General features: G+C 42.8%; 1 protein-coding gene across 5 annotated transcripts in view; it reads right to left on the minus strand.

Annotated features, from left to right (window-relative positions):
- Nucleotides 1-19,534, minus strand: part of ERCC5 (ERCC excision repair 5, endonuclease) — a 104,931-nt gene that overhangs the window by 50,648 nt on the left and 34,749 nt on the right. For all 5 annotated transcript variants that reach the window (XM_029604524.1, XM_029604523.1, XM_029604526.1 and 2 more), the window contains exons 11-13: nucleotides 13,735-13,854; nucleotides 10,129-10,342; nucleotides 4,420-4,564 (exon numbers count right to left, since the gene is read on the minus strand). In XM_029604524.1, coding sequence (XP_029460384.1) covers nucleotides 4,420-4,564; nucleotides 10,129-10,342; nucleotides 13,735-13,854 — 479 coding nt within the window. The remainder of the gene's footprint in view (nucleotides 1-4,419; nucleotides 4,565-10,128; nucleotides 10,343-13,734; nucleotides 13,855-19,534) is intronic.

The raw sequence follows: 19,534 nt of genomic DNA on the forward strand, positions 1-19,534 counted from the left end.
ACACACAGAATTTCTGTTATGTTATTTTATACTTCTATAACCAAATTTCTTGGACAGCAGAACGGCCTTTGGCAGCTTAAAACTACAATAAACTGAAAGTTGCTCTAACAGGCTAAAGGGTAAAGAGGTTAGGGTGCTCAGCTTGGAGAAGACGAGGGGAGATAGGATAGAGAGTGGGTAAATGTGATTTGATTATTTACTCTTTCAAATACAAAAACTAGCGGACACTATGAAGTTAGTAAGTAGCACATTTAAAACAAGGTGAGGTGATCAAATTTAGGGATGACACAAATTATTCAAAGTAGTTAAATCACAAGATGATTGTGAAAAACTGCAAGAGGACCTTGCAAAACTGGACGACTTGGCATGTAACCCAACTGAACCTTAATGCACCGAAAACCACAGTCAAACATTCTTAGAACATTGTAAACAATTCCTCCTTTTGTTAAATTCCTCTCGCCTTTCCTTCTTCTCCCAGTTTTGAACATCCCTGTTTTATTGTAACTTCAGAGTTTCTCCTCACTTGTTACAGTTCTATTTTATTTTCATTTTTCACCCCCTGTTAAATGTAAACCAGCATGATGTGATCCTTATCGTGAATGCCGGCATAGAAAAACACTAAATAAATAAAATAAATGTAAATGGCAAATGAAATGTAATATGGACAAGTACAAACTGATATAAGAGAAGAGTAACTCAAATTATAGCTATACAATGCAAGGTTCCAGATTAGGAGTCACCATTCAAGAAACGGATCTAGATGTTACTGTTGATAACACGTTGAAATCGTCTGCTCAATTTTCAGCAGCAGCAGAGTAGCCAAAAAAGCAAACAGAATGCTAGGGATTATTAGGAAAGGAATGGAGAGCATAATGCCTCTGTATTGTTCCAGGGTAGGACGTAATCTTGAATATTGTGTGCAGTTCTGGTCACCACGTCTCAAAAAAGATATAACAGAATTAGAAGAGGTAGAGCGAAGGGTAACCAAAATGATGGAACAATTCCCCTATGAGAAAAGGCTAAAGAGGACTCCTCAGTTTGGAGAAGATGCAGCTGAAGGGAGTGCCTCAGGGATCTGTACTTGGACTGGTGATTTTCAATATATTTATAAATGATCTGGAAAGGAATATGACAAGTGAGGTAAGCAAATTTGCAGATGATACAAAATTATTCAGAGTAATTAAATCACAAGCAGATTGTGATAAATTGCAGGAAGACCTTGCAAGACTGGAAAATTGGGCATCCAAGTGGCAGATGAAATTTAATGTGGACAAGTGCAAGGTGATGCATATAGGGAAAAATAATCTATGTTGTAGTTACACAACATTGGGTTCCATATTAGGAGCTACCACCCAGGAAGATCTAGGGGTCATAGTGGATAATACATTGAAATGGTCGGCTCAGTTTGCTGTGGCAGTCAAAAAAGCCCTTTTTAAATATGGGAGTTATATTAGCTGTCCTCCAGTCTTCAGGTACAATGGATGATTTTAATGATAGGTTACAAATTTTTACTAATAGATCTGAAATTTCATTTTTGAGTTCCTTCAGAACCCTGGGGTTCTGAAGGAACTCATCCGGTCCAGGTGATTTACTACCCTTCAGTTTGTCAATCAGGCCTACCATATCTTCTAGGTTCACCGTGATTTGGTTCAGTCCAACTGAATCATTACCCATGAAAACCTTCTCCGGAATGGGTATCTCCCCAACATCCTCTTCAGTAAAACTGAAGCAAAGAAATTGTTTAATCTTTCCACGATGGCCTTATCTTCTCTAAGTGCTCCTATAACCCCTCAATCATCTAACGGTCCTACTAACTCCCTCGCAGGCTTTCTGCTTCTGATATATTTTAAAAAGTTTTTACTGTGAGTTTTTGCTACGGCCAACTTCTTTTCAAATTCTCTCTTAGCCTGTCTTATCAATATCTTACATTTAACTTGCCAATGCTTATGCTTTATCCTATTTTCTTCTGTTGGATCCTTCTTCCAATTTTTGAATGAAGATCTTTTGGCTAAAATAGCCTCTTTCACCTCACCTTTTAACCGTACTGGTAATCGTTTTGACTTCCTTCCACCTTTCTTAATGTGTGGAATACATCTGGACTGTGCTTCTAGGGTGGTATTTTATAACAATGACCACGCCTCTTGTACACTTTTTACCTTTGTAGCTGCTTCTTTCAGTTTTTTTCTATTTTTCTCATTTTCTCAGTTTCCCTTTTGAAAGTTTAGCACTAGAGCCATGGATTTGCTTACTGTCACCCTTCCAGTCATTAATTTGATCTTATTATGATAACTATTGCCAAGCGGCCCCACCACCGTTACCTCTCACCAAATCCTGTGCTCCACTGAGAATTAGATCTAAAATCGCTCCCTCTCTCGTCGGTTCCTGAACCAATTGTACCATCCTTCTGGATCGCCTAGCAGATATCGGTATCTCCGGATCAGCCCACAGTTGGTTCAAGTCCTTCCTCTGCAATAGAACCTTCAAAGTCAAAATCAATAATAAAGAGTCACCCTTAACAAAGTCCACTCTTGGTGTACCACAAGGATCCTCCTCATCTCCAACCCTCTTTAACATCTACCTCCTCCCCCTCTGCCAATTGCTAACCGATCTTAATCTAATTCATTATCTGTACGCAGACGATGTGCAGATTTTAATCCCTATAACAGATTCTATCTCAAAAGCTCTCACCCACTGGAATAATTGCCTTCTATCTATCACCAGTCTTCTCAACAGCTTAAACTTGGTCCTCAATGCCTTGAAGACGGAGCTCCTCCTCATCTCTTCAAACGAAGATAATATCCCCCCACCATCCCCACACAATTCCCACATCACCCATAAGCATGTTAGAGACCTTGGGGTAATTCTAGATAATCGACTAAACCTAAAGAAAATGGTCAACACCACATCCAAAGACTGCTTCTACAGACTACAGGTTCTAAAACGTCTCAAACCACTCCTATTTTTCTATGACTTCAGGACAGTCCTCCAAGCGTTGCTATTCGCCAAGATAGACTACTGCAGCGCCCTCTTCCTAGGCCTCCCCAAATCTACCACCAAACCACTGCAGATGATACAAAATGCCACAGCGAGATTGCTGACCAACACCAGCCGTGGTGAACACATCTCACCCATCCTCAGAAACCTACATTGGTTACCAGTGAATTTTAGAATCCTATACAAATCAATCACCCTAATACACAAATCCATCCACCATCAACTCCAACTCGACCTTGAATTCCCTTTCAAACTACACTCCTCAAACAGACCAACTAGAGATATTCACAAAGGAACTCTGAAATTTCCCCCTACTAAAGCCACACGCCTCTCCTCGACCAAAGACCGAGCGTTTTCGATAGCAGGCCCATCTATCTGGAATAACATTCCATCAGACCTCAGATTGGAACCCTGCCTTTTAACATTCAGAAAAAAACTCAAGACGTGGCTCTTTCACCAAGCCTTCTCTGATCCTCCAGACAATCACTAGTTGCCCTTACTCTTACCTGGACCTGGATGGTCTTTTATCTTCATGAACGATGGACTCTGGCACTTCCAGGTTAAAGCACTTTAAGCTTTAACCCGTATTCTCTATTGTATTTCATAATTATTACCTGCCTTTACCTTCTTTCCAGCTATTTAAGCTTCCAAGTTCTTTACTCCTTGTTGAATGTAACTTTGCCTTATTCACCTCTATTGTTTAATTACTTTAGTTGGCGCTTCAGTTATACCCTTGTTAAAGTAAACCGATCCGATATGGTTATTACTATGAAGGTCGGTATAAAAAAGTGTTAAATAAATAAATCTGTCATTTATTCCATCCAGGAACTCTCTCTCTCTCTAGCATGTACCAATAATACATTTACCCAATCAATACTGAGATAATTGAAATCTCCCACTACCAATTTGGTTAGCTTCCCTAATTTCTGTCCGTCTCACCATCTTGGCCAGGTGGCTCTACCCCAACACACAAATCCCTTGTGCGTTGGGGTAGAGCAGTCCTCAGTCATTTTGACCCCTCCGACAGAGGGGTCAAAATGACTGAGGACTGCTTCAATGTGGCCTGACCACTGGCATGATTGTGGCTGGCTCTCAGCTGCGGTGTATTATTTATCATTTCCTTCCATTATTATTTCAGCATTTATGCAGCATCATACACCAGTAGGCTTTAAAACAAGTTACATATAGATAAAATAAGTTTCTGCCGCAGGCAGCTTACAGATTAAGTCAACACCTGAGGCAATGGGATATAAAATGAGTGACTTAAGGTTCGGATTATATGCAGAAGCGGGATTTTGAATCCAGGTCACCTGGTTCCCGGTCTATTACCCTATTAAGTGAACCACTGTCCTTCCATCCCTACGTATTAAAACATTACAATTTAATATAAATATGACACAGTGAGAACAACAGAAACAAACTCACGTGAATTTTATCAGTGGTTCCATTCCAGGACCAGGGAATTCATTTAGAATTTCCATCGCAGTTACACATCCAACAGTAGGGATCCCTTCAGTATAGTCGCTCCCCACCAGATAAGCCAGATTGATCAATTTATTGCGGTCTAATCCTGTAAAACAAAGGATTTGATGAATTAATACGCAGAAAAGAAAATGGTTACATTTAACCAGGCAATACCCAAGAACAGGCGCATTAACTGGTCACTGCAGCTGTTTTATCAATCAACTGCCATAAACACAAAAGCAAATTTTAATTGGACTTTACAAGGCTGTGGGGCTCCTTTTTCCTCCGTCACCTGCAGATGACCTTGAACAATTTTCCAGTGATAGAATGAGTTGCTGGCACAGAACAAGTATCTTCTTAGCTCATTCATCAGGAATTTTAAATACGACGACAGCAAAGCATAATGCTGATTCTTTTTAAAACTGCTTATTTTGTAAATTATTGAATTCCAATTTCTTACAATACAGCTCAACGTCAATACTACTTGAAAATGAGATCATTAATTCGAAACTGATGTAAACAGCAGCAGTTTTGGAAAATAAAATATTGAGTGTGGATATAGTACGAGGGATAGTGGCAAAAGTTCCTACAACCTGACACATGGCCCTATAACTCACAAACTACAACAGCTAATTTCATTCTACGCATAAACATATTTTGGTGATTTAGTATTATTGGTTTATAACAAGCTTTATCAGCACAGCTCATTCTGATTTCAAATTTATTACAAAGTCAATTGGCCAGGTCAAGTATAGTAGTTATCAGCATGAAGCCTTCTGGCATTTACAGCAGAGATAGTCAGGATTCCAAGCTAATATTCATTTACATATTAATACATTAAAATATTACTGAAAGTGCTTTATAAAATAAAGCAAAGTTGCTTGCCTATAACTGGTATTCTCAATGGAAAGCAGGATAAATTAGTGGTGACTTCATCTGATGATCCAGAGGATGGAAAGTTGATTAACTAGAGCTACAAAGGCCTAGAACAAGAATAGGCAACTCTGATCCTCAAGTGCCACAACAAACAGGTCTACTTTTCAGGATAACTTGTGTATCTCATGTGTATTTATTATGGTTATCCTAAAAAAACTAGACTTGTTTGTGGCACTTGAGGATCAGAGTTGACTACCTGTCATGGTCGGCGAATCCTCTGCACTGAGGCGCGATTCATTCTGCCTAGTAGGTGAACCCACTAAGCTAACGCTGGACACACATTGGGGACAAGAAATAGTCTTCACTTTTACCAACCCCTGCTCCCCTTTACCACAAAGTTGAGCCCTTATGTTTGGGGGGCCAGCAAGACTTAGGCGAGGTCCCAAGAAGCGGAGAAAGTCCAGAGAAAGGGCAAGGGTCAGGGCAGGTGGTGTATAGACAAGGTCAAATTCCTGGCAACAGTCGGGACAGGTGGCATTCAGGAATAAATGAATACCAGGCAAAAGTCAGAAAATGCAGCATTCAAGCACGGTCAGGAAAAAGGTAAAGGTCAAGCACGAGAGAGCAGTCCAAAGGGGCACGAATCAAGGCGAGAAACAGAAACCAGGACAGGCAGGAGGAGAGAGGACCAAAGCCAAGAGGCAAAGACAAGGCTCAGAGCAAGAGAGGAGGCAAGGCTGGGGAAGGAAGGAGGCAAAGCATAGGAACAAGAACTTGAGTGAGATGCGGAGTAGGGGCTGGAATGTAGGCAGAATCAGGATAGACCTATGCACTATGAAGCAGGAGGACCTATCGCTGAGGCACCGACAAGAGGGGTTTAAATGGTCCCAGAGGCTGACGTCATCAGTGACCGCCGCTAGAGGGTTTCCTGCTGTGGGGCCAATGAAAAGCTGCAGTGCACGTGCTTAAGGAACAGGGTTTCTTGCAGCATCCCAGGTGAGTCAACTGGTCACAGGATCGTTCCCGTGGCTGGCCCCTTGTTACACTAGCCCTGGCCAAGAAAATCTTTCTACTCATGCACAGTCAAGAACAGCATCAAGAGATTCCCCTCAAGCCATATCAGAGCTTGTGGGAAAAATTTTGAACTCTGAGGTGGGAGGGTTTGTGTGACTAATTTATCCAACTATCAATGGAGAACACTAGTTACAAGTCAATAACTTGGCTTGGTTGTCTTGAAATCCTCTAATCACACTCTCCTTAAGACAGCCTGCACAAATGGATGGTTGGTGGGAAGGCCTTGAACAAAAATGAGTCAATTTTTATAAAAGATTTATTTGATCAAATTTACTATCACGATGAGAGTCAGTCTCCAAGCAACAGTGAGAGGTAAATGTATGCACTGTATGCCTTGTAGCATCTTTATATAATTCAATGTATGTAAAGCCAAGGTGCACTTTAGATGCTGCTGTTGCTCTTACATTATGTGTTTGGGATGGTTTCCTAATGAGAAGCCCACGTTTCTAACGAGAAATACTGCATCCTGTCACTGATGGTGGTCAATCCAGGTTGCAAGGACCTGACAGATCCCCAAGAGCAGATAAATTCCTGAGTGCTGACCCAGACATAAAGCTTTCCCAAATCTACCTAGCAAATAATGGTTTATTTATTTGAGACTTTTCCTCCAGGAACTTGTCCCTCTTAAACCCAGCTATGCTAGATGCCTTCAACACATTTCATAGCTTGGTGTGCATTGAGTGAAAAAATAAACTGATTTGTTAAATCTGCTACCTGTTAGTTTCATGGCTGTCCCCTAGCCCAAGTACAATTGGAAAGGGTAAATAACCATCCCCGTATTTATATGTTGCACCCTACTCATGATTTTATAAACCTCTATCATGTCCCCTTCTCTAGCATCCCCTCTCCAAGATGAAGAGGCGTAACCCATATAAGTATTTCTTTGTAAGGGAGACTTTCCATCCCTTTCTCTGTATCTTTTCTAGCTCCACTTTATCTTTATTGAGATGGGGTGACCAGTATTGCATACAATACTCAAAGGGCAGTTGCATCATGGGATCACTATAGAGGCATTTATGATATTTTGCATTTTATTTTATTTCCTTTCCAAATCATTCCTAACATTCTACTTGCTTTTTTGACTGCTGCCACCCACTGAGCTAAGGATTTCAGTACATTGTCCACAATGACTCCAAGATCCTTTTCCTTTGTGATGTCTCCTCACATGAAACCCTGCATTCCTGTAGCTGGGATTTTTTTCCCCCCATGTGCATAATTTTGTACTTGTTCATGTTAAACTTTATCTACCATTTAGATGACCAGTCTTCCCAGTCTCTCAAGGACCTTCTGCAGTTCCTGCAGTCCACTCGTATTTTAACTTCTTTGAATAATTTTGTAGCATCTGCAAATTAGATCATCTCATTTGTTGCTCCCTTTTCCAGCTATTTATGAATATATTAAACACAAATCCCAGTGCAGATCTTTTGGGCACTCCACTAGTTACCTTTTGCCATTTGGAAAATTGATCGTTTCATCCAACTCTCTGTTTTTCATCTCTTAGCCAGTTAGGAAGCCACAAGTGGACATCACCTTCTACCCTATGACTTTTTAATTTCCTTCAGAATCTCAGATGTGGGACTTTGTTAAATGCTTTTTGAAAATCCAGATATACCATATTGACTGGCTCACCCTTATTTATTTATTTGCTGATTTTATATACAGTCATTCGGTGTAGCCATAACTGTTTACAACAGTAAAAAAATTACAACAAAATAAATACAATAAAATCAAAATACATAAAATTACATCCATATGTTTGTTAATACCTTTAAAATAAATATCCAATAGACTGGTAAGGAAAGATTTCCCTTTGCTTAACCCATGTGGACTCCTCCCCAATAGATCATGTCTATCCACATGACTAGTAATATTAGCCAGCACCGATGTCAGACTCGCCAGTCTATAAATTTCCTAACCCCCTGGAGCCGTTTTTAAACATTGGTGTGACTGTGGAGGCAGAATTCTTCAAGCAACCTTTAGCTTTGTGTGATATCTATACACCAAATACTTATAAGCATAACCTTTTCACTGATTTGGTGACGAGGTTGCTAGGTTTTGGAACAAAACAAAATTATTGTGGCTGGTGATATGCAATGTGTTTTTGACTTGTCCCTAAACAGGTTGTGTCATCAGCAGCATGAGAAAGTAAAGAGTGAGGGAATTCTATATGTACACATATAGGTCTGTGGGAGAACTCTGCATCCTGGGCTCATCAGATGATGTTTAGAATCAACTATTTGTTGATCTCTAGCTAATTTTGGTACTGCACCTATTTGGACAGACTGAGTGGGGGAACAGAGAACTTATATCTGCACCTATCTTGTTTTGAGAAACTTTGAAAGCAGTGATGAGGGGGAGAAATAATATTCATGATTAAACATAATAGAGAAATGGACTTTTCAGACTGGAAAAAGACAATAAAGGATAAGGAGCAGCTGTGATGTATGCACAGTGTTGTGGCCAAAATAAACTATGTTATGACATGGATGGCACTGAACACAGTAATCCAGCAAAGAGCAAAAAAAGAGTATGCATCATTATAATTTGTACAAATTTGGAAATAAGACAGGGAAACTGATGGCAGCACTGGTAACATTTTGGGCAGTAAGTAGATGACAGCCCTCAAAAGATAAGAGAGGCAATTTAATAAATCAGGGAATGTTAAATTTTTGCACAATGATATGAGGAATTATATGCTTGGGGAATAAGGGCAAGGCATGAATCTGGAATTGGCAAATCACTTCCTAAACGAATTGGAGACAGTGACATTATCTGCTTAACAGCTGAACAAGTTGAGTGCAACCTTTATTATGTAAGAAATCTCTGGATTTACAACAAGCAATGTTATAGATGGCGCCGGGCCTAGCCAGGTGTGGGAGAAATCCTTCTGGAAAAAGAAGACATTATCGATTCAAGAAGATACAAGTAGACCACAGGAAACAGCGGGACATTCACTTTCCAATATCCCCTGAGGAAGGACGCTGTTCCAGATTTCAAAAAATAGCTCAAAGCGATGTACAGTCAACATGTTTTCATACACATCAATAAAATTAAAATAAATTAAAACATAACAATAAACTTAAAATACCAATTATCATTCTAACAGATCTAAATACAATTCTGAATATGTACCTGCTGATTTCCTTCCTAACCAACCTGTTTTAAACCCATCTTCACTCCTTGACTCCTGCTGCTCATCAACCAAGTTCTTAGCTCTTTATGAAATTTCAGGAGATCCAGTTCCTCTCTTAGCACATAAAATTGATTAGACAATTACAACCAGTCTTGGATTCGGGGGCGTTGAAAAAGGGTAGCCTATGCACTTGCACTGTTGCTTCTGGACTACTGCAATGCTATATATTTAGAGTTGCCAGGTAAATTACAGGTGTTCCATAATGTGGCAGTGCGGGTAGTATTGGGTTGTGCATGAAGTGTTCCAGCGACACCACTATTGCCGACATTACATTGGTTGCCAACTGTACAACGGTGTAAATTTAAATATCTAAAACTGGTTTTTGAAACACTCTATGGCTTGGGTCCGCCTCAACTTATAGGTCGGATTCAATGGCATACAAGTGAACGTGAATTAAGGTCAAATTTAAATTTAAAACTTTCGTCACAGCAATTCCAAAGTTGGTTCCTAGTGGTGCCCTCCCCACTGTACTCTCCGCATTAACAAAACAAAGGACTTTCTAGCACACATAATCAATTGTGCCTTACCAAGCTGATTCCTGATGTCCGCAGACCGGTAGTACTCAACATACTTGTTCTGGCTATAGAAATTCTTGTAAACGTGTCGTGCCCCAAACAGCCAAACATCACTGTCGTCCGTGATAGTGCCAGCGGTCTGATCGGTCAGGTCTAGGAGAGCACACTGGGCCTCTGCTTCCATGGGAGACACAATGTAGGGGATGCCGAAGAGCCGCAGAAGTTCCTGAAGGGGGGAAGCCAAGGAAACATGCGGCTAGAACTCTTCGACATACGTCAAACAACATACAGACGAAAATCGTTAAGTTTTAAGCCACAGCCCGCCCTTGCCTCCGTGCATCTGTTTGGGCTTCCCCACCCCTAAAACCGGCTTACACCTCTTTTATTCCCGGCCCGGTGTCAAAGTCTCTCGTCCACAATCAGATCCTGAACCCGTTGCCAAGTAATGAGGAAACTCACATTCCCAAAGTCCCAGTTTTGTTTCTGTCTTTTGTTAAAAGGAACAGACGCAGTACACCCAGATGCACCCCGACAAACCACACTCAGAGAGGCACAGGCAGAGACAATCATACCATGTACCAGAATCCTCTTGTTGTGCAATTTCCTTTCTGCTGAATAAAGTTAGCTCCTTGGGCATTATGTATACCTACCTTCCAGGTATTTGAACATCTCTTGCATAGTCCAGCTCCTCTAGGTCAAGGATAATACATATTTAAATCCTTGTCTCATTTTTTGCAATCTTATTTTTACATACTGATTTTCACATAGTATCAAAACGGTGACTTCCGGGGCAGATTCTACATCATTATAATAGACCTCCTGGGGACCACCCCTTATTCTGTCCATATCCAGAACTGGATACAATACTTCACATGAAATCTCACTAACAACCTTTTACCTCTTTTTTGTTTTCCTAGATGTTTTGCCCCCCCCCATCCCTATGCACATTAATATTTTATTAGCTCTGGCTACAGCCTTATCGCACTGTTTCACTACATTGAGATCTGCTCCGTTTAATTTATGCATTCCAAACTCACGACTGTACTTTTTTTTGCATTGAAATTTAGCTCCTAGGCACTACACCCCCCACTCCTCAAACTTTGCTAGATCACTTCTCATTCGATCTATTCCCCATAAGGTGTCCACTCTATTGCAGATCTTAGTTCCATCTGCAAAAAAACCCCCCCAAAAAACCCAAAATTTTAATAGCCGCTCTAAATACATCACTCATAAAAAATTGAACAGAACTGGTACCAGGGATGCTCTACTGACCACCCTCCATTTGCCACCTCCTTCTGCTATCTAACTCGTTTCTGATCCAGTCAAAGCAGCCCAACCCTAAACTGCTTACGTTTGAGCCTCCAGTGGCTGCAGTAGGGTTGAGCGTTTTGTTCAAACCCAAGTATACCCCATGCAAAGCATGCCCCTCATCTAATTCTCCGGTCAATGACTCCAAGGGCCTACACTAAGCTTTTCCCCCCCCCCCCCCAGACACGGAATGAGGATAAAACTTTAACAAACCAGGCTTAAGAATTGAACTCCTTCTGGAAAAATCATTCTGCTTGCAATCCTGCAACCTACTGGATTAAAGACTAAGGAGATAATTTTTGATGGACTTGTTTTTTTTAATAAGATATTTATTCTAATTTTAATTTAATTTTAAGATGTATTGACCTTATTATTTTAATGTTTATAAACCATTCCGGTTGAATACAGAATGACGGTATACAAAAGCATTAAATAAATCATACTTTTGCAGCAAATTTCAAAAGCCTATTTACATGCGTAAAATGCACGTATGCGTGCAAAATCTATTGACAATTCAATGATCTATACCGTAGCAATTTTCAAAGGCCCACTTAAAGGTATAAAGTGCATTTACATGTGTAAAACCCATTTTTAAGCATGTAGACCAATTTGAAAACTATCCTCTAATTGTATCACTACTATAGACCAAAATAGTTTAATTCATTTATATGTCGCAATGAATTTTATGTTATTGCAGCATATAAATGACAAACTATCCTGCTCTCTAGAAGTGACAATTAATTGACCCATCACTAAGGTCAGTCTAACTGACCTTTAGTTAGCAACCTCCTTCCCATTATGACTTTTATGAAGAGGGTCAGCATCTATCTTTTTTCAAACCTGCAGAACCACTTCGATCTCCAAAGAGTGACTAAACAAATTTGACAGAACCACCACAATGTCTCTGATCTGTATCCCTTGTGGCCCCATAGGATTATCTACTTTTGAGTTTTCCTAGTTCCACAAAAACCCTCCCTTCTAATAAATGGCATGGCACCTCCCCAACTACTATAGCCCTGCCACCTAGACATGTTGCTTGCTGACAAAGGAGGGGTTTGCCAATTTATTAATTATTCTTGTTGTTCCTATATTAATAATGATGGTAGTATTAGAAATCATATGCAGGCTATAGATACTTTACTGTCCCACCTTCCTCATATTGACACAGAAAACCCCTCATGGGATGTCTTTGGTTTAGAAATAATATTTCTTCTTATTTTATGTGTATCCGTTCAATGCATTGTCATGTTATGGAAAAAAAAAAAGTATTCCTAAGATAATTGTCTCAGCAACAATTGCAGTGCCCCAGAACACATCCTCAGATGAGGAATTTAATAGGTTATGCACTATGAGTGAAAATATAGTAAGAATTTAAGGCAAGCATTGACCCCTGGACCAAAAGGAGGGAACTGTGATAATAAAATTTATGGTAGGCATCTGTTTAGTGAAACTCTAGGAGGCACTGCTTGAATCTTTGAAGCCTTCTTTCAAACTGTCTTACGCTTAGATAACAGAAGAAATAATGTATCTCTTTGTAGTCAGGCCCACAATGAAGAATCATAAAAAATGCATGTCTTCAGGGTTAGTTAGTTTCCCAGGACTCTTTGGAATGTCAGATATAAGCAAATGTTTCTTGTGACCTTAAATCAAAGGAGTGTTTTAATTACAAGGACAAAACTGTATTTAAGGCTAACCAATTGAATATCTAATCAAGTCAGTCTCTCAAACTTAGGAGCTGACTTCCTTATGCGCATAAGAAATAAAGGCTTTTGATTATGAGAAATACACTGTCTTTGTTGTCTTGTCCTTTGGTAAACTTTTTTCGTTACAGTCACCAAGGCTAAGGCATGCCCTGCAGACTTTGTACCATCCCTTCCCACAGTGTGCTTGGCATGCTGACATAGCATAGTACAACACAACATTATGGTAAAGGTTTAGCATTTCTGCTCAGACAAGAGCTAAGATTGGATAAGCAGGGGTTTATCTGTTGCTGGGGGTAGAGATGTATCACAAGAAGTATCCTGTGCACAGTGCTGGCTTTTATACCATCACCAGCTACATTTCTTCACTATGGTTGGTATTTTAAGCAATCAGTAACTAGACTCCCTCCCCAATCATGTATAAATAGAAAACTTCAAATTTCGGGAGCTGCAGTGTTGTGTTATCCATGTATCTATCTCAATTTTCTCAGGGCAGAATAAAAAAGGTATATGTAATGCTAAACCAAGCTCCATTCTCACTATACATGGGCTGTAAGGCATTCTGAAAGCTTTAAACCAGTGTCTGAGATCCCAAGGAGACACACCGTACCTGACTTTCCAAACACATCTGTCCTGTCACAGAAGCAGCCATGCGCTCTTGCTGTTGTTTCTCAGCCTGAAGTGTGGTCTGTTGGACAGAGAGAGCACTCTCCAGATTCTCCAGCTCCTCCTGCATAAAGAGGAGAAGCACACAAAGCATGGCATGCATAAATCAAACAATATATCCATTATTAACTTCCATAAAGTAATTTTATTTTTACAATTCATAGGCATTACTTACGGAAATACCAGTTGCTTATTTGTAACAGGAGTTCTCCGAGGACAAGCGGGGTGTCAGTCCTCACACATGGGTGACATCATCGGATGGAGCCCCAGTCTGGAACTTTGATCTCAAAGATTCTAGAACTTTCAAACATGCCTTACTGAGCATGTGCAGCTGCAGTCATCACCCTGCTCCCTAGGCAGAGTCCCTCAGTCTATGATATAACTCACACAAGGAGAAACCAACTCCCAGGGGAGGCGGGTGGGTTTTGTGAGGATTAACATCCTGCTGTTCGCAGACAACACCTGTTATAGGTAAGCAGGATGGTAGTCCTCACACATGGGTGAATCCCAAGCTATAGGTTGTCTGAGCAAGACAAAGCAGGAAACCGCACCACCTCTCTCTCCCTTTTGCCTGTGAGACAGCCAACCCATAAAGGGGTCTAGACAGGAAAAGAGTTGGGTTCTACAAAGAGAAAACTATAGAAACAACAGAGACACAAAACCCCAATATGTAGCAGGGACACCTAGGGCAGAGGAGTGATGCGAGTGCCAGCAAGAAACATACTCCGCATCACGGAAAACGTTACAAGCAGGATTTCAGAGCAGGAAACCCTGACGACAGTAGGTCTAAAACCTCCTGGATACAGGAACAAGTCTAGGGATGTAAACAAAATAAGGACCTCTTGAACGAAGACTGCATAGTTTCCTTTGTTGTTACAAAACCAAAAAACCAACTGGGGCCCTTATCAGAAAAAAAACTGCAGTCCACTGGCATCCGAAGGACAGACCGCATCTGCAGACTGTGCCCATGTTTGGCGGATAGGCACAATGGGCAGAAAAATCCAAGAAACACTTGAAAAATTAATCAGCAATAATGGTAGGGTTTGTGACAGACCTTACAAGCCAAAGCATCAGACATAGCTGACCATCCCCTGAAACTCTTGCATGTAAGACAACACCTGAATGGGATCTCCAGCTCAAACCTCCAAGGAGGGAGGTAGGCCTGAAGCTCACCCACACTGCACTCTGTCAAGGGCAGGGCTATCCATCCTGTCTACAGGATAATTCAGGTGAGCAGGAAGGCACTTTGGACAACCTAGTGAAGAGAGAAAAGCTAAAGGTGGTACTGGCCAGAACTTGGTAAAAATGTAGGGAAAAGGGGTGTATCTTTCCCTGCAGGTATACACTAAGATAAACCATGAATGCCCTAACTTTCCTTCCCTCTAACTGGACTGCAGGGGTAAGAACAAGTTGCTAGGTTGTAAATTTCAGCCCCAAGCGAATAACTCACTGCCTATTCCAGTAGGGAGTTACCCACCAAGATAGAGTCCTCAGCCTACTTGGAACAGCTGAAAATGAGAGCGAATACCCCAGGAAAGAAATCCAGAAACTCTACCAAGAGATAGGAAGCCGGGGTGCCGCAAGTGCAGACCCTATCAAACAGGATTTCTTCACCAGCCTGGAAACCTTAAGGGTACCAGGGCAGGGTCAGCGTGATCTAGGAACAGATAGATAGCCACGAACCTGGCTGAGGTATTAATACCATGATTACATATACTTCCCCCAAGGATGCACGTGGCCCAGTACATGGAATAATTGTTGTATGAACCAGGACTCCCCTGTTCATAGACAGGGTTATCCCTAAAATGGGGACATATAGCTTGCAAGCCACTGCGACAAAAGAGCAGCACCTCTGTTGCGGGGATCCCTCATCCCCCAACTTCCTCAGCCACGGTGGATATCTCGATAGGTTGAAAGGCATTCTTACCAATTAGATGAACTAGAACCCTCCTCACTGAGGTAGGGTCCCTGAGGCGAGAATGACTGGCAATAGTAGTTCTTATCAAAAAAAATTCCCTTTGGAATGGCTCCCTCACGAAATAAACCTGCTGGGCCTTAGGGCGACCTAAGGAGAGCACTATCGCTCGACTGGCTCTTGGAGCCTGCAAGGAACTGGGAGTGATAGACAGAAGCAGTGATAACCCTTCTCCGCGAAATGGAGAACGAGAGGGGTGTGTCACGCTCACCAACAATGGATCACATCAATAGGAATAGGGGCTTCCCAGTCCCCCCCAAAAAAACTTTCAACTCTCCAGTAGAGAGTTGTTACGATCACCGATCACTGAGGTTCAGAAATGACCAATCTGCCACTGGCTGCTATCCTCAGATGGGGTAGGCCACCACGGTAGTCAATGGAGGGTCCTGGCCTACAAGGAGCAGCACGATATAAAGAATTGAGGCTCCAGTTTGGCAATAACCTGCAATGGATGGAGTCCCAGGGGCTTCCCCACAGTGGATTTGTGACCCAGGAGGGGTCTAAACACATTCCTCTTCTGAGGAAGGAGAAGACTCCATGGCCATCCTCCTGATGTCTACTCCTGTAAGGGTTTGACCTGGAATACAGTCCTAGGTCAGTCCTGTGGCTGCGGCATACAACCTATTGTGCTCACCATAAAGTAGAGGACAACTGGAAGAATAGCATTCTCCACTGGAAAAGCACGCTAACTAGTGCTCATTCAGTGGTATCCCATCCTGCGGATGGTGGCCCTTCTATGAACCCACAGCAAGGGCCAAGCACCACCTGTTAGAGTCACTGGCTGTGTGCTGCCAAAAAGTGATCACAGAGTGTGTGAAGACGCCTTCCTTGCTAGTGCTCCCCAGAACTTTGAGGTGCAGAACTGACGAGGAGGCTGATACCTTGACATGACGATCGCAGAGCCCTGGCATGGCTGAATACTGCACAGAAAGGGAGAATGCTGCCTGCCATCACCTGAGGCGCTTGGAGCAGATGCCTTGTCATACCTGACTATGCATGCTGCACTTCACTGTCACACTAACTCCCAGTGGAGAGAACAGGACCAGTGTGACGATGGGATCCCCAGTACCACTGGGGCTCTAGTTATGGCATGGTAGTGGAGGGCATTCAATGGCATTGTGCCCTCCAGTACCTGATAACTCTCCAAGAGGCTGGACACAGCCCTTGAAATTGCATTGGGAATAGCTCACTGCTGTTTCCCTCATGGAACAGCAGCAGCGAAGTCCATGGTGACGGAGAGTGCTCATGATGCTCTACGATCATGTCCTGCAGTATCCGACCGTGTCCTCTGGTACCCACTGTAGTGATGGTGCCTGTAGGGCCAATAGCACTGTCACGCTCACCAACAATGGATCACATCAAGGACACCAAATGATGCTGCACCCAGGGCTTCGATGGCGCTTGACCATGTCTTGATCAGTTCAAAAGTATATAGCGCCATTCCCGGCACCACAGGTGCACGCGGATTTCGACAGCCCGGCGGCATCAATAGAGACCCTGATGCCCAAAGGCATCGATGGACCAGCAGCAACCAAGGTTGCCAGGAGCGCCTGCAGGCAGAGGCTCTGCAGCCCCAACAGGTCTCATTGGTACCTGGATGCCTCGGCGTCCTGGGGTGCAGAGTTCATGGTGACCTTGTCGCTCGATCCTTCCAAGGCCGAAATCCCTATTGCCCGAGGGCTTCAGCAGCACTCAAGGGATATCAAGAGCCATGGCAGTTAATTGCCTTGAGGACGACCAAGGCGCTCAACACCGATCCCAGTGCCTCAATAGTGCTTGACCTCATCGAGAGCAGCAACGAATGGCATCGTGGCCAACACATCTGATGGCCTAGATGGCAGCTCCGCACTGTGATGGCCTTGAAGTCTGCTGCGACATAGAGGCCACGCACCTCGATATCACAGAGGGTGGCCATGCACGCACCAACGGGACAGAGGGTGGCCATGCATGCACCATAAAGGCCCCGAGGACCTCGAAAGCCCCGAGGTCATCAATGGTATTGAGAAGGACTACAGCACTTGATGGAGGTCCTGGTCCCTGCCACTAGAAGTTGGTGTCGCTACTCTGCCACATCAAGGCCCAGGGCATAGAAGGCCCTTACGGCATCGAGGGCGGTCACGCATCTCTATGGTATTGAGGGCACCCTGACACCTCGATGGCATCCAAGGTGACCATGACGACGCTCAATGGCAGTTCTGGTCCCCGACACAGTCCTTTCAGCAATGCATCAGATCAACAGATGTGCATTGGCATGGCATCGAAGGTGCGGCAGCAAACTGCTTGCCCAGACTCCTGCTCACCCTCTCTCCAGAAGACTGCACTGTCATCTCGGGCAAGCAGGAGGGGAACCTACATCATCCCGGCCTCCTGCCCATGGAGACTAGTTCCTTTGAATGTGGGGAGGATGAGTTCTCCCCCCCCACGGGAATGGTGTGATCCTCAATCTCTTCACTGACTGAACCTCCATCGATGCTGATCAAATGGTGAAGCAACTTGTATCTCCTGCTCAGGTAGAACCCAGACAACTCCCCAAGCTCAGTGGCTAACATGGATCACCCATGATCCATGTTAGTCCTGCCAGCACCTGGCAGGACTGACTGCCAGGTGCTGGCAGTCAGTCCTGCCAGCACCTGACAAACATACAATAAACAGGCAAAGCAAGGCGAGGACACAGATACTAAACTGTAGGTGCAGTATTTATTTAATAATGGATAGTAATAGATTTTGCCAGATTAAATAGCGTCTAAAGCCTACCATGCGGCTGGCAGACAGAGGAAAGAAGAGGGAAAAAAGAAAAGAAAACTACCATACGGGAAAGGAAGAAAAACAGCTGCAGGTCTAGAAAAAAAAAATCACTTACAAAAACTGTGAGGAGACAGCAAAGCTGAATACCGTGACACACACAGCTCCGCGGAAAAAAAAAAGAGACTGAGGGACTCTGCCTAGGGGGCAGGGTGATGACTACAGCTGCACGTGCTCAGTAGGGCATGTTTGAAAGTTCTAGAATCTTTGACATCAAAGTTCCGGACCAGGGCTCCGTCCGACGATGTGACCCACGTGAGGACTGACATCCTGCTCGTCCTCGGAGAATTGTAAGTTTTTACCTTTTCTTTTTACATTTCTATTGCCTCATCATCATCTAAGAACATAAGAAAATGCCACACTGGATCAAAGGTCCATCAAGCCCAGCATCCTGATTCCAACAGTGGCCAATCCAGGTCACATGCACCTGGCAGGATGCATGTGACCCTCACAGTCAGTCAGTCATCAGTCATTCCTCATTCTCTCTCTCACATCCTCTGACAGGTTCCAGTACACTAGTTCAAATTATTGGGGACACTGTCAATCTTTTCTACATCTCACAGTAATCTGTCATAGATTTTTTTTTTTTTACATTTCAATAATACTAGTGGCAAGGGCTTTGATCAATGACTAACAGTTATAGGTGAGTAGGGCTGGCGGACAGTAGCATAAACCAATACTCCAGCTATCTGAAGTGAGCAGCAGCAAATCATATGGCCGATGAATTTCAACATTCAAGGTGACAGAGGGCATGCTTTCCTAAAAGCTATAAACACCCCACCCTCCTTGTCTGCCTATTCAAGATTTTGAGATCATGAAACAGATTGGTGGACCAGTTGGTCCACCAACAGTAAACCATGTCCACGAACAGTATCTGTGCTAAGTAACCAGGTTCCGGACACATCTAGAAGGACAGGTCCATCGTCTCCTCAAGGATCAACTATAACCAGGGCATTTTCCACAGAGA

This window comes from Rhinatrema bivittatum, chromosome 5 (assembly GCF_901001135.1).
Source record: "Rhinatrema bivittatum chromosome 5, aRhiBiv1.1, whole genome shotgun sequence".
Classification (NCBI taxonomy): domain Eukaryota; kingdom Metazoa; phylum Chordata; class Amphibia; order Gymnophiona; family Rhinatrematidae; genus Rhinatrema; species Rhinatrema bivittatum.